At 42.2% G+C, this 15715-nt stretch overlaps 1 protein-coding gene across 1 annotated transcript; it reads left to right on the top strand.

Annotated features, from left to right (window-relative positions):
• Positions 1–423: 423 nt before the first annotated feature.
• Positions 424–14447, top strand: LOC144739717 (ER membrane protein complex subunit 2-like; the record flags this gene model as incomplete). Its single annotated transcript, XM_078622634.1, is given in 9 exon segments — positions 424–519; positions 4345–4430; positions 4622–4681; positions 7504–7546; positions 7548–7586; positions 7812–7922; positions 9616–9639; positions 9641–9721; positions 14312–14447. Coding segments are annotated over 9 exon segments (676 nt in total), but the record flags the coding sequence as incomplete, so codon positions are not given.
• Positions 14448–15715: the final 1268 nt, after the last annotated feature.

The following is a 15715-nucleotide window of genomic DNA, read 5'->3' on the forward strand; positions in this document are numbered from 1 at the left end:
TGATTTGACATGAAAATGGAAGTGCATATCTCCCTTTCCCAGATTTTGTATGATTTGATTTTTACAGCTCATGAACTTCTCTTTATACCCAATCATGTGGTTCAGATTGAGTTTAAGGGGAAGCCTCTGTTGGATATTCCTTATCAGTTTCATATGTATAAGAGTTTTGTGTTTTGTAAGTGAGTGACAACTTCATCAGCATTCAAGCTAATAATGTCAACACTTGTACAGAATCGTAGGATAAGTCTTTAAAGTCCTTTTAATTTGTTTGTAATGATGTTCATGCATCAGGTGATACATGACTCTCACAGCAATGTTTGACCAGTAACCCAAATTAACTTTCATTTTATCTGGTCTTAACAATCACTTTGGTTGTTCGTATGCTCTCCCAACAATCATAGGGTCCTGTGATGTTGTATTGAGAAAGCTGCCTTAAAAACATTTATCTCATCTCTGTGAAGGTATGATGAAGCCCACAAGCACTATGATGCCATTCTCCAAGATGACCCCACAAATACGGTAAGGAAGGGAAGTTGAGTCACTCTGCTTCATTGTCTACTTTGCATTACTTTGTTGTGTCTGAGTTTTTGGGAGTTTTTAAATCTGCAGAGGCATGTCAGTACAGAGTTTGTTAAGTTGGACTAAGTTGGACACTTTGCCTCTTTGACCTTAACCAGAGTGCTGATCAGCTTTTCAGCCACACAACTTTAATGTGCTGAGGGAGGGGTCTTGGTGGGGTGGGGTTGATTCATGGTCTTGGTGGAGACATGTTTGGTGCAAGTCAAGTGTAAATGAAGCTGTGTGCTTTTAAGCTGGTGATTTACTGGACCTGTCAGACAACTTGTCTCAGCTTCACTGAAGTGTATTTACTAGAGTTGCAGAGTCTACTGTCCTAAATATCCTTATTCTGTTCTTGCTTCTCAATGTACTAAAATGTCTTTTATAAACAGTATTTATGCAGCACTATTTATAAGTCAAGCTCATATTCTCTCTTTTTCAAAAGATGTACAACCTTCCTGTTGTCTCTTACTCATGCTAACATTGGGATCGTTTAAGATGCACTTTCTTCTTCTTCTTAAACCAAGAAAGTGCAGCTAGCCTGCTCTAAGACACTCTTCTCTGCTCCTTCTCACTGTGGTATGGAGGAGTAACCTCTTCATCTTTATCTTTTCTTGTGGGTAGCCACAGCCACCATGTCCTGCCTCACCCCTATCTCCCGTTTGTCTGGACGATCATTGAGGTTAATATGCTTTTGACGCTGTTGGGCGTTTTACGTCAGATTGGCGGGCTAGTCTTTACAGCAAGTATTCATTTTTAATAACTGAATGTGAATGTATCTTACAGGGATACATTCCCGTGAGAGTTTAGCAGGTATACAGAGATAGAATTCATGCAATATAATAGAACAGACCTGTAATAAAACTTCCCTTCCTGAGGATTATGATGTCATACATTGGCAAGTGTGTGTATTTCATTTTAAAAGACCACCTTGGATATTTTATTTTATTTTTTTTTCTTTGTAAGGAAGTGGACGGGCTGAAAATTGAAGGCACTAAAAAGTGAATGATTTGTAAAATTCTTTTGCTTCCAACATATAAGCTGAAAAAGGTGGAGTATGATTTGATTTAGATTTATTAATAAGAACCGGCTAAGATTGCCAGGTGACATTAAAATGTCTTAATTTCTTGGCATACCCATCTGTGAAACAAAACAGCAATGTCTCGCGAATGTATTTTTGTGATATTCTTCTGTTCCTAATTATAATGTAGGTTTGCTCCATGCCATGCCTGAGGAGAAATCAACATTACAGATGGTTGTAGAAAATATTCTGGGGGAAAAAAAATGTCCTATTTATTTGCTCTCTGACCAGATTGAAGCCACAAAGCCGCAATTCATGTTACTTTTTTAAACTGTTATTTTAAATCACAATGTGTTTATTTTTTTTGTTGAAATAATTTGCGACAAATTGTGTGACCTTAAGGTCTGTTCTGACAATGGAAGTATCAGTGAATCCCAGGGCGTCCTCCCCAATGTGGCAAAAATCTTGTGAGGATTTAACCCTTATGCAAAGGGCATGGTTGGTTTCCTCATCAGGCCGTCAGTCACACCAGGGGCCCGGAATGGAACAAAACCAACCAACATTTTCCCGGATGTTCAACCTTTTTCACAATTGTGGAGGAGGTACAGTGATAAGAGTCCGTCATCTAGGCACCTGTTTTGAGTATGAGGGCCATCGACTTCATGTTCTTGAACATGTTCTTCAGAGTCAGGGAGGAGATGGGCTTGAAAAATGGCGGAAAATTGGGGACCACAAGGAAGACTTGTGAGACGTACCAGCATGCGAAGAAGAGACTGGAAACTGAGCTGTTGTAATTACAGGCTGTGGAATAGATGTGGTACCCATTAACCAAAATTGTTGAATCAACAAAAATTGCTCAAGGTTTTTTTTGCCATGGTGGTGTCCAAAAAATGTTTCAAACGCTTAGCCGTTCCATTGCTCGCTATGTTCCAATGCCTACAGCAATGATCAGGCAAAATTCTTGTCTGCTTACGTAAAGATAATTTTTCTACCTTTTGTTTTTGACATTTGTAAAAGTCACAAAATGTAAATGCAGGGATATACACGTCTATTATTTATGTTACAGTAAGTATTCTCAATGATTGTGTTGAGATGGAATGTTGAGTAACATTCAGTTGAATGACAAAGTGTGTCCAAGCATTTGACTGGAAGCGTATATAATGTCATATTTTGTAGTTTTGTGATTTAAATTTAAAAAAACACTGATATTTTTATACGTATTGGGGTTTTAAAACAATCACAAAGTTGTGATTTTTGGTTGTTTCCTTAAACAGTTGCTACATTGTAGAAAAGATATGACACAGCAACTTATCACATAAAGCTGGTAAAACGTCTGAATGATATGCAAAATAGATAGCGCCCACTAGTTGTTGTAGTGACAGGTAAATCATCCCGTCCATATCTGTGGTCTCCTCAGAGTCCTCAGAAGAAAGAACCAGATCATTATTTAAAGAATGGATGTGGAAGAGGAGGGGTTAGGAATTGTATCTCATAATAAAGTAATAAAGTGCTGTTTGGAATTGGAAGGAACGCAACAGGTTAAAAATCAGCTTTATTTTTGTGATTGAATGGGAAAAAAAATAACTCACAAGTTGACTGTTGAGTGTGAAGTGGGTTGAAGTTCCAGATTCTCACAAAGCATCGATTTCTAGTGAAATGTACTTTGTGTTATCTTTGGTTTATAGTTAGAGAGAAGAGAAAATAAAAGACTTGACCTTTCACTGCACTCTGTTGTTTGATGGCTTATAACACAATCTATTTCCTTTCTAATTGCTTTCAGACCACCATGATACTACCCCGTTTTTTGTAGATGTTTATGGGCTGTTTTGGGGGCAGGGGTGAAGTATGTTATTGACGCTAGAATCTTTCTTTGTGGGCATGCTCTCACCTGAATGCTTTCTTTGCTGATAGAACGCATTTTATTTGGCTGTTTTATGTTTTATGAGCAGTTGAGGATGCACTCCCTCTGCTGGTCCCTTTCCCAGCTTGATGGATAAGTGGCTTTCTTGCGACGGCAGTGTCACAGGAGCCCCGAATTTACTACATTCTGGTCGTGACTCACACAGAGCCCTCAATGACTATATGCGCTGTAGAGGAAGCCCCACTTAATCAAGTGCCAGTCCATAAATAAAATTAGCTGTGGCAGGGCATTGCACTTCTAATGGAGCAGCAGCTTCTTGTTAAACTTTTCACTCACTACAAAGTGGAGGGGGGCGCGCTTAGAGGGAGTAAAACATTTTGGAAAAGTCTGAACAGCAGGAGTTATACTTTGTAATTTAGATTGATGAGAATCTAATCCACCTTAAGGTCACTTCAGCAGCAGCATCATCAGCTGATGTAAGCTGGGCTAGTGCAGCTGTAGCTACGTGTCGTGACACTAGGACGACAGGCATTGAGGTTTGAGGCAGCATACCATTTTTCCCCCACATGTTCAGGAGATGAGTCACCACTTTATCTCAGCCAGTGAGCTCATTTTACCTCCCAAACACTGACTCATAATATGGTGTCCATCTCCTGTTGGACATCACCATTATCTGTGTCCTCTAATGTCTCAATTGGCTTATATTTATGCATTTGCTGCTTTTTTGTCCTTTGCCTTGATGGCTGTTGTAATGCACCAAAATGCTGATGAATGTTATAGAAATAATTCCCTTGCAAAGTGAATCACAGATGTACACTTAAACATATCACTTTCAGTGTCTCGTGTTCTTGCCTTCTTCAGACAAACAGCTAGCATTTAATCCTGTCGACTCTCTACTCTTCAGGCAGCAAGGAAACGCAAGATTTCCATACTGAAGGCCCAGGGGAAGAATGCTGAAGCCATCCGGGAGCTAAATGAGTATTTGGAGCAGTGAGTGTTTCTAACAGAGGGGGTGCCCCCCCCGCTAACACACACACACCCCTTTTATTTCAATTAAACTGAGTTTGCTTTCAGTAGAGCAGGGAATACATGTGTCATACTAACCCCTTTTCATTTGAGTGTTCAGATTTGCTGGACAGTACTGAGTTGGTAAAGACTTGTTAATTATTTTTTCTTCACAGATTTGTTGGGGATCAAGAAGCATGGCATGAGTTGTCAGAGCTCTACATCAATGAACATGAGTAAGCAGTTTACGTTTGTTTTTTTTAAAATCGTCTTTATCTTTTGTTTTGGTAACACCAACGATATATGATTTGGCCAAGTTCTCCCATCACCACCATGTACTCATAATACACCAGTAAGCGCTCTATTAATGAAACCAAAAGGTTTTGACCGCTCCCTGGTGGCTGGTTGTGTCATAGGTCATAAATCACGTTCCCTCCAAATAAACTGATGGGGCTTGGTCCAAATTCAAAAAAGTCAACACATGACGGTCTGTTTGTTTTTCTGATAAGTTTCTGATCACATCAAAATGGCAAAACTGCTTTGACTGATGCATTTTGTAAACTCTGGTATTTGTAATTTATAATCTGATAATCTGTCATTTTAGTTTGAATTCTACCCTTAATGAGACATCCTTTAAAAAAAAAAAGAATTAGACTAGTTATCAAGACAACCATCTTCTTCGGCGTATGTCTCAGTTAGGAGTTTCCCAGACTGATGGCTTGATCTGCAGGATGTTGTTGGATGGTCACAATGGAAGGCAGTGAGATTCCTAACTCAGTCAGGGGTTTGAATGGAGCCTTGTCCGTGTTTGCCGCATAAGAGTAGTTTAATAGGATTTTTGTCTTAAGACCCCCCTCACATATGTGAGCAGAAAGACTCCCTGGCCCCCCACTGATATCTCAGTTGCCAGGGAGAGGGGTCTCACAGAACAGAGTATTGTAAGAAAAGGATAATTTTGCTGTGTCACCTTTTTAAGCGTGTTTTGATGTGTGGTTTCACATGTGTGTTTGGGGGGAGGGGAGTCTCACACTTACTCTATGGTTGCTTGGTTGCTCCGTTATGTGGCTGGTGGAAGCAGGAATGTGTAGCACGGTGAGAAGACTACTTATTGGATAGTTCATGCTTTTGTCCATAAGGCTTTATTGCTGTAGTAGCCAGAGGAAATCCAGGGGTCAGCGGATTATCTCCAGGCTTATCCCAACACTTCTAATATCACACTATTCACTCCCATAGCTTCTTATCTTAAGGCGTGTCAATTTCTTTTCTTCGTTTTCTTTATATTGTGGGTTACAAACTCCCTGTTTCCCCTCCTCCTCCTCTTCCGGATTGTCCAGCATTATCGCCACTCTTTTCCAGACGGATAGAGCAGGAGGTAGAGAGAGAGAGAGAGGAGAGAGAGCACTTGCTGTGAAATTCCCAGGAGAAGGTGGTGGCACTTTACTTTCCCCCCAGCTAGAGAAAACACGGGCTGATGGAGAAGTGAGGAAGAGAAATAAACCTTGCTCCCGCAGCACCCAGGGACTTAAAAATATACAAAGCACTATGTCTCTGCTTTGCCATTATCTGGGCTGCAGCAGGCATCGGTGTTAACACATTAGAAACGTAATTAATATACTCAGCTGTGTTTACACAGGAGGTGAGCTTGTGTATTTTCAAAGTATTGCACGGAGACTGCATTATGGGACTGTTTAACAAAATTGGACTGGCCATCCAAAATTACAGGATAAATAGTAGTATATTTTTTTCAAACATACTTTGCACAGTCCGTATCAATTTTTTGTCTTATATTCAGTCAGAATGTGGTCTTGAAATGGGAGAAAGTGCTGCTTATGGTTTTACTAACCTCCAAAAGAAACAAACATTGATTCGTACAGTCTCGTTCGTAATGGTGACTACAGCCTTGCTCACGAGCTGTGGTATTGAGAGAGCTTAGTGACAGCCATGCAGAGTCGCTTGGTGATGGTGGGGTTAGATGGCTTAGAGGGAGAGAAGAAGAGGTAAAGGTCTGGCCCTGGTACAAGATTTCTGTTGATGGCTAATGGAACAGGCTCTGATGCAGGCCAGGGCCAATGCACAAGCACATCTGAAAGTCTTTACGGAGAGGAAGTGGTAATTGTAAGCAGCCCCCAACCTTCCGAGCCCTCTGATCTCCCTCTCTATGCAACCCCCTTCCCCCTGTTTATTTCTTTCTCTCTCTGTCCCCACCTTCCTTTCCTTCCTACGCTGTTAAACTTTCAACTAGTTGCCATAGCAGACTTTAAATAGACTTCATGTTGTGGCAGGCAACATATGAATTGTGGAGCCCCCACAAAAAGCGCATCGAGCATTTCTGGTCTTTCTTCGGAGCAATGAAATTACTACCTATTTATCACAGTGTAATGGGCTGGTGACACAAGCTGGGCTCTTTTTTTGTTTGTTTTTTTGCATTCTGCAATTACTCTGAGAAATGCACAATTGGCAAACAAGCGTAACAACGAGCTTTCTACATTTGTCTCTGTACATTTTGTTTGGTATACACGTTTGTTTTATCGCTTTGGGTTCAATGCGATAGTCTATCTTAGCTTGTCTTGGCCTGCTCCTGTGAAGAGGAAACCGTGTATTAGAAGTGGAGTTGCAGCAGATTAGTGTGAGGTCAACAGCTCAGCAGTCTGCTGCAGAGAAGTGATCTCATCTGAGTATAGGCACAGTGTGCCAGCTCATACTGTAGTGCTGACCTCAGAAAGGTACTTAACTCCACATTAAAGGCTGCAAAAACACAGATGGACAAGATTGATCCTGTGTGTCCCCTAAAGAGGGAGAATCGCCACATTAGACAAGCGTTTACCTTTGCCAACTGTCTGGACCAAGAAGCCTTTGCTGTAAGCCTGCAAATAAACCGCATGTGGTGGATTTCTGCAACATTGGCTATAAGTCCATTGCATGTGAAGTGAACCGTATCTGCTCAGTTCCAACTTTTACCGGAATTTATTGGGCATAGATGTTGTTCTTCACAGTTTGGTAGGGTAAATAATGACACAGCTGTATCAGTTAGCTCACTGTTTTCCTTGTGTATCCACAGCTATGGAAAAGCTGCGTTTTGTCTAGAGGAGCTGATGATGACCAAATCCTCACAATCACTTATACTGTGAGCAGTACGCTGAGGTAGGTACACGCCTGGCTGTCCATCATCAGCATGGAGGCAAACTGTGGAATGAATGTTGTGAATGGTGCCTCTCTCTGACACTAGGGGACACAATGTTATCGGGAATATGGGCTCAGGAAAGGAGAAATGTTTACACAGGCTTGGTGTGTTTGCCTGGTTCAGACATCATACTGTCATTGCTCTAGCAAAGCTCAATGGCTGCGTTCAACTCCCTTCTCACACAGGTGAAGTACACTCAGGGGGGGCTGGAGAACCTGGAGCTGGCTAGAAAGTATTTTGCCCAGGCGCTGAGGCTGAACAACCGAAACATGAGGGCATTGTTTGGCCTGTACATGGTGAGTACCACTTTGCATGAAAAGAGCAGTGAACAGAGGGAGAAAAGAGAAGACAAAAAAACAACAAGGAAAAAACAAAAACACTAGGAACTTTTTTGTAACTGTGTGGTTTGTCAAGGTTGTGGCTGGCCACTGAGTGTGTCAAATAAGACTGTAGTCTGTGTGTGCAGAAGTGTGTTTTATAGGGGGAGGTGAAGAAGGGGCTCTCAGACAGGTCAGCTCGCTGCTGACTCAGTTGGTGAACTCCAGCATCGGAAAATCTTCCCCATTGGAGCTCTTTATTTAAGTAATAATACCCCTTTGGTGAGACCTTTTTTATGTTTATGACTTGAATAAATAAAGTAGTCACGCAGTGAGACAAGAAGTGTGAGAGAGAGGGAGAATTGGAGAACAACTAGCATTTTCTTAAAGGCAAATTATTCAAGGACCCAGTTTGATTGTACTCTTGGCTGAAACGAGACGTTTCATCTACATCATTGTTTAAACAGGATGTTGTCCGCTAGCACCAATGCATCTTATGTAAGTAAGACCTGACATATGAACACAAACTAAGCAGTGCGTGGAATGAAATACGAAGGGGGAAGCAGGTCTAACACAGAAAGACCCTGTGTTTCTTTGGTGCTGCACTGGGATTCTTCAGACAGTCCAAACACCTTCAGGCAGCAGAGGGCTGATACCCCCTGAGACAGCTGTAGGCAGTGAGTACAGGAGGAACAGGGGCACCATCACAAACAACATTCTCCTCTGGTAAACTTCAAGTTTGTGTGGAGACGGAGCAGACCCTGTAGGATTTCCTGACTTGTTCTTAACGCCCACCTGAAATATCCCATGACCTGTGAGTCAGGTGGGAGTTTCCTCTTTATCAGGGACAGATCCGTCCGCAAGGGTGCAGAGTGTCAGCTCGTCACTGTTGTCCAGATCTTGACAGGTGCAAGAAGTTCAGCGAAGAGGCAGGAAACGTTCACCATCTCTCACCAGCTGAGACAGTTTCACAGAAGACCTGGCAGCGCTGACCACAGTTGGCCTGTGGGTTCGTTTTTCACAACACTCGTGTGGGGATTCCCGTCTATAATAGTGCACATTGTTATTCATTTATTCCGGAATAGTCTGTCTGGGTTGACAGGATCTAAATTGAGGTTTGCTTACTAAAAATACAGAAGCCAAACCATTTTACAGAAAAAAACAGGAGCAGGTTGATTGGTGTGTAGTTAAAATTTCAGCGTGCTGGTGGTGATGCTTTGAACTGGAGGCAGGGTTAGCCCTCTGGGGTTTGCTGTGTGGAGATGATGGCTGGGAACATGGGAAAGACATGGGATTTGTGGTTCGGAGGGAGCTGTCAGGGCAGGCCGAGACTGATTCACATGAAGCCTCACTCACTGCTGAGCATTTTTTTAAAGACATACAAGGTCCTTTCATCATGGGCAATCGATGGTGTTGGAGAAATTAGGCCCTGTTAAGTGACAATTTACGTATGAAGCATTAAAACACTCACTTTTTCCTCCCCATAAACGGCTTCTCCTGTGTCATCAGGCCAAGGTCTGTTTTTTCTCTTCATTCAGCCACAGTGACTAGTGGAATGGTGGATGGTGAGAGTGGTTGCACATTCATCTCAATTATGCTTTTATTGCTGTTTCACCAAGTTTTAATACAAGAACAACCTTTTCCCTGTTCTCTCCTTTCCCTTTTCCTCTAGTCTGCAAGTCACATTGCTGCCAGCCCCAAAGGTTAGTGCCAAGGTGAAGAAGGACAATATGAAGTATGCTGCTTGGGCTGCCACTCAAATTAATAGAGCTTATAAGGTAACTATGTGACTTAAATGTATGATATGATATGTCTATATGTCTGATGGATTGGATTCTTTTTCGTGGTTGCCGAAAGCTCTTTGCATCTTTGCAGTACTTGTTCCCCCTTGTTAACTTTCACACAACCACAGGTTTGTCTGATATTTTCATAGCCTTTATCAGGCATTTGCAAACAATAACCAACATGTAGAATTCCCCCTTATTTGCATAGTATGTGCAGTATTCACCACCACAGATGAACCCTGGATGCTCTGCACTCGCAGTGGATGCCTGTGAATCAACTTAACAACAACACGTGTCTGGGTACATATACTGTTAATGTGTTGACATAAGGCCACAAAGTCTGTTAAGACTTTCTCCCACACTCTGACCTTACAGATGAGCAACTCTGAGCCAGAAGCGGATTCTCCCAGTAAAACGGCCTCACTAGACGATAGAGAAGACAGTATCGTCAGTATCTTAGAACAATACCAAGCCTTCTCTTCACATTTTATTGTTGCAGTAGTCTCTTATCAGCCTTATCAGCTCTGCATTTAACAGTAATAATTCTACATGTTATGGCAAATAAGTTTGACTCAGATCTAATCTGACAAATGAACCAATTTAAAACATAAGAAAGTGGGCAATGCTGAAGTTTATGTATGCTTGCATGTATGTCTACCTACATATTAGTATCTGCACATAATGTGCAAAGCAAAGAGCATTGCTCGGATGGCATCACTTCAGTTGTTTAAGTCATTGTCACATCAGTTTTATGATTGAAATATGCCACGCTCCTTAACGTTTTGACAGTTAAAATTACATGAAGCGTTCATTCCTCACCAGTGTCTGTTGACCTTTTCTCACCATACTTGTCCTCCATTGACTTAATTGGATTCAAATGTGTCCCTGGGGGAGATATTCAAATGAATTAGTTCTGTTGAAAAACCAAAAAATGTTAATGCCGGTAATGTCATGTTTTCCTCCGTGTGATCAAAGTGGTGTGACTTGATTTGTGAAGGCTATCGATAAATATGCAGAGGCACGTAGAAAGAGGAACTGGTGATGATCGCCCATCTTTCAGTCTTTGATCCAAGCAGGGGGACGAGCTGTCCATCTGATATCTGAGCCATCTGAGAAGGCTGATGTTGACTCGTTGATAAGCAAATGCTCAGAGACAGTTGACATGACGGCTCAAATGGAATGCAACAAAAAAACAATTCCTGCCAAAATCTCAGTATTCTTCTCTTTTCTGTTCCAAGGCCTTGTGAATGATTAAATAATCGATTGTTATTAGGTGTTAGCTGTATATTACTATCAGGATACCGTGTTCATTGTGAATACTCTTGTGTGTGTTAAAAAAGTTGAATGCACACGTTGTTGAATATTTAACATTTGTAATATCCATCTGCGGCGCAACCTGTTACATAGGCAACATTAAACAGCTGCACGGCTGTCAGTGATAACAGCAACTGCAGCTTTCAGCAACAGTGTTAAAAACAACTGAACTTTTCACAAAAAAAAGCAAAATTGACGATTTTAACATGTCTATCAACTTGGTTGGAGAGGACAAGAATTTGGACGAGTGGGATACTGTGCAGGCATGTGTTGAATGGTTTTAAGATGCGACGTGGGTTCGAACTTTGGTGTAAGCGGGTTAATCAGCGGATAGTGTGTGCGTTAAACATTTTGAACCACCATCTGCTTCGCGTCAAGTGGTTGTTTGCCCCGGCGCCGTGCCTTAAAACTATTAATGCACACCCACCTGTTGATTAACCCTTACATGTTAGGACCCCGCATGTTCTCATTAATAAACCATTGTGTGTGGTCAAGGGAGGAGGAGAGTTCTTCTATCCACAGACAGAGAACACACAGCATCTATGTTTGCATCTTTGGAATCAAATAAGTAACAACGTGAGTTACATTTGTCCTAAACATGTTGTTATACATCAGTAAAGAAAAAAGCGATGTCGAGCGATTGTTTGTATTTTTACTGTTTGGAATGGATAATGGAGGCTGATAAAACAGTGTTAGTGTCGTGACCAAGTGCATCTCAGTAAACATTGACTGAGCCAGGCCAGGAGGAAAATGTCTTCAGCTGAAATGTGCAAGCCCCTCTTAAAGCCGATACATGCTTTTGACCCTCTGGTGACGATAATGAGACACCTCAGCCAGTCACGCCTCTGTCCTCAGGCCACATGATCTGAGTGGTGTCCCGCCTCTTGTATTGTGTTTAAGTTGCCTGGTGATCCTGGGAACTCTGTGTGTGTGCAGCGGTGTGTTTTCAAATCTGGCACCACACAAGTTTGCTTCAGTTTCTTTTCTTGTTGCTGTGTGAGACAAATTAAATGACAAGGTATAAGGTTGCCTCATTTATTTTTTTTCCTCCTCACCTCTAGTTAAATGACTTCAGAGCTCTTTAACTGGGGGCAAGCAGTGGCGGGGCTCTGTCAGACAGCTGCAAACTGCTGTGGGCTGGCTGATATATAGCGTCTTTAAAGCGTTGCTCGTGTCAGTCGTCCACCTTTATTACTCCCCTGCACCTGGTGATTGTCATACCTTAGTGTGAGAAAAAGGTGGACAGGTAAGTGCAGACGTCAGCAAGAGGTCATGACTGACTTAAAAACAAAAGTCATCAGTAGTAGACATTTAAAAGACCTTCAGATGTGTGTTTGACTTGAAAGTAGTCCTACATGGCCTGCCCTCTTGCCACAGATTCACTGAGTTGACTCCTCGGTCACGGATCACAAGCTCCTGCTGCGTCATGACTCTTATCATCAGATGCTCTGAATAGACGTGGATCTGTCCGATGAGCTCCGGCTGAACAGGGCAGGAGTTAATGTGGTGGTCTCACCTCAGGCTGAGGAGATAATTGACTACCGGGCCCGGGGTAATGGCACATTAGGCAGCAAGGCAATGAAATGCACTGATCATTATCGCTGCCACACCAAGCACACACGCACGCACAGACACACTAAATCAGGACAAATGAGTCACACTTGAAGATGATGTAAGCGATTGTGCACCTTAGTCAACGTCCCTGTCTAAGTCGGAATCTGGCAAAACAGAAGGGAAAAAGATTTTGCAGTGGTGTGTCGGCCACACTTAACAGCTCCTGTTTCCTGAAGCCACAGTCTTAGTAATTAATTGGAATGCGAAGCAAAAAAAAAAAAAAAAAAGTTGAAGTTATGATCACCCTCAGAATCCTTTTGCAGTTTTTATTCCGCAAAAAGATAAAGTGTCGATAGGCTGTATGTGGTTTTGGTAGACTTCCAAGATCGCCATAGTCCAGCCAAGCTCATCTCTCACCTTAGAGGACATGCACCCTGTGCTCTCTGGTCCACAGCAGCTCTGCCATGCGGTTGTAACAGGATCCCTGCATGTGTTTGACTGCCTAATAGTGTTTTCATGGTTTGATAGAAAGGCCCTGCAGTGTTGTTGCCTTCGCCCTGCTCTTTGTTTAACTATGGTGCATTAACAGGTTTCTCAGTTGCAGTCAGGGATACCTGTCATCTCGTTCTTCAAGTTTGCACTGAAACAAGTCACAAAAATCCGATTTACATAAAGTGGTGGCGGCTTCTCCCTCTCCTCTTTATTTTTGAGGCAACAGAGCTTCATAAATTCCTCCCCCCACATGATAAATGGTGAAAAAGTCATTATTCTTTTAAATAATCCTGTCATAGTAGAAGTTGATACAATAGAAAAGCAAATTTTACACAGTATAACCGTCAATTTTCCTCCCGCAGTCTACCACTGCAACCCAAGTGTGCAGTTACTTGCTCATTTAATACTGTGATTAAATCAACACAACTATAGCAGACGTTTCCATCTGCCTCAGCTCTGTTTTGTCTTTGTGCTTATTTGCTGATGTCCACATAAAACTAACATTTTACCTTTACCTTACCATTGTTACACATGATGCCAAGCAGAAAGTTTCATGTTCACCATATTGTTCAGAGTTGGTGGTGAAGCATCCATTATAACATCCGTTTTGTTTCTATGACAAAGCCTCTGATTGATTGTTACCGCAGAGACTCTTTCTCCTTTTTGTCATCAAGTAAACCGGTAAATGGGCACCAAAAGACTTCTGTCCATCCATAACTCTGGCTGAGGTTGGGTTAATTGGACTGACCCTGTGGTGTATCGGTGGTCCCCTGCACACAGTTCAGGAAGTTGTCTTTGATATTTGTCGAGGGGATGCCCTTGTCTGTTCAATGGGGCAGAACAAGTGTGTGCATGTACAGTAAATGCATGCATGAATTATCTTGTATGTGTTTGTGAATTTGAATCTGCACTTCCTGTGAAAGCCTGTGGACACAGTGTGGAAATTAGAGTGGAGTATTATGTAGTCCCGTTCCAGAGGCCATGGAAGAAGACTAATCATGTGGGCATCCTGTCTTGGAGCTCACATACAGAACCAAAATAGCACTCTTGCAACAGTTTAAAGTTTACATTTTATCTCTCCATTCCAACTGGGGCAGTGATGTTTCCATTCCGTCTGAGTGGTATGGGTGACGGCGTTTATCACAGCCACAAGTGAGACTTGAAGTCCAACACAAACTGATCTGATGTCCTCCGCTTCTCTGTCCCTCCACCTCTGTCGTGCAGTTGGCTGGCCGTGGGTCCAAGGAGAACAAATGCTCCGTGAAGGCCGTGGAAGAGATGCTGGAGTCCATGCAGATCACCATGTCCTTTCCCCTCTTCTCTCGATGGAGCCACGCAGCGGCTCAGATAACCTTCCATCGTGACCGGCAGCTGGATCCTAATCTGATTTCTGTTCTTCTTTTCCCTTCACGTTTGATTTTGTAATTTAATGAAATGGACAGTTGAAGACTTTCCTTCAAGTGCAGATTTCCACGCCCATCTGGAATTTCACACAGTAAATGACAGGTAGTTGAATACCGTTTGTATGTTGACCTGATACCACTAGTCACACCATCAGCTGTACATGCTATTTATACTGTCTGTTGTTCCTTCTGTAAATGATCATCCACATAAAGCGTTTTGTGAAATTGATCAAAATGTCTTAATAAAAGTAGGTTTCAGTGGAAAATTTCCGACTACTGCTTGGTGCCAAGATAGAGGCTGTGTCATTTTGCATTAACCGTTTATTTAAAAATGACACTTGTGCCTTTGTCCCGGGTGTAGTCCACTGACTGCTGGGATCAGCTCTAGTATAAACCCTTAGCAGGAGCCAGCGGAAGGTGACGAGCAAACACGAGACACTTGCTGTTTCGATAAACAAGGGTCTCTTCTTTCGACCGATTCCAGCTGCATAATCCTGCCTTTCAATTATCCCAGACAGCTGCTGAACCAACTTCAGCGCACTGAAAAAAAACACCTCAGAGCCTCGAAGGATGCTGCCAATAATTAAAACGCTACAAGTTGGAGAGAACAAAAATTAGATTCATGACTCTGGTAACCTTTATGACAGGCAAAACGAAAGAGTGAGTGCGGTGGCAGGCAGCTGTGTTCTATTGGAGCAACTTAGTTCATTCTGTTCTGAAATCGTTGACTGACTTGATCCAAATGATCATTTTTAATTGCCACTCACCCATGCTGGGTCAGCTGTTACATCCATTTCTTTTTTTTGTTGATCAAGTCATAGCAATTGTCTCATACTTTCACTCTTCGACTGGCGGAAAACTTGAGTGTTGAGTTTATGGTGGATGTTGGACAGCCTTTAAATTGAGAGAGGTCAACTGTTCAAAGCGCACATTGTGGAAAACAATTTTCTCAAGTTTTTAATTCACTCTGGCCTTGGTCAGCAGTTGAATGTTCCTGCGTTGGATTTGCCTCACCAATCTAGGGTAACCAGTGAATGCTGAGGGATGTTTGGGCATCAACTGACTTATTTTTCACAGGAGAAGGACTGAATAGCTGAATAAAAACTGTTGAAGCGGAAAAGCAGCAGTGATTTCCATGTGTCTAAGCTCCCTGTTCATATAGCTGCACTTGCAAAGGTCATGTAAGAACTTCTTTGAAGTGAACAAAGGTTGGCTCACCATCATC

Source organism: Lampetra planeri, unplaced genomic scaffold (assembly GCF_965212315.1).
Source record: "Lampetra planeri unplaced genomic scaffold, kcLamPlan1.2.h2 scaffold_1674, whole genome shotgun sequence".
Lineage (NCBI taxonomy): Eukaryota > Metazoa > Chordata > Hyperoartia > Petromyzontiformes > Petromyzontidae > Lampetra > Lampetra planeri.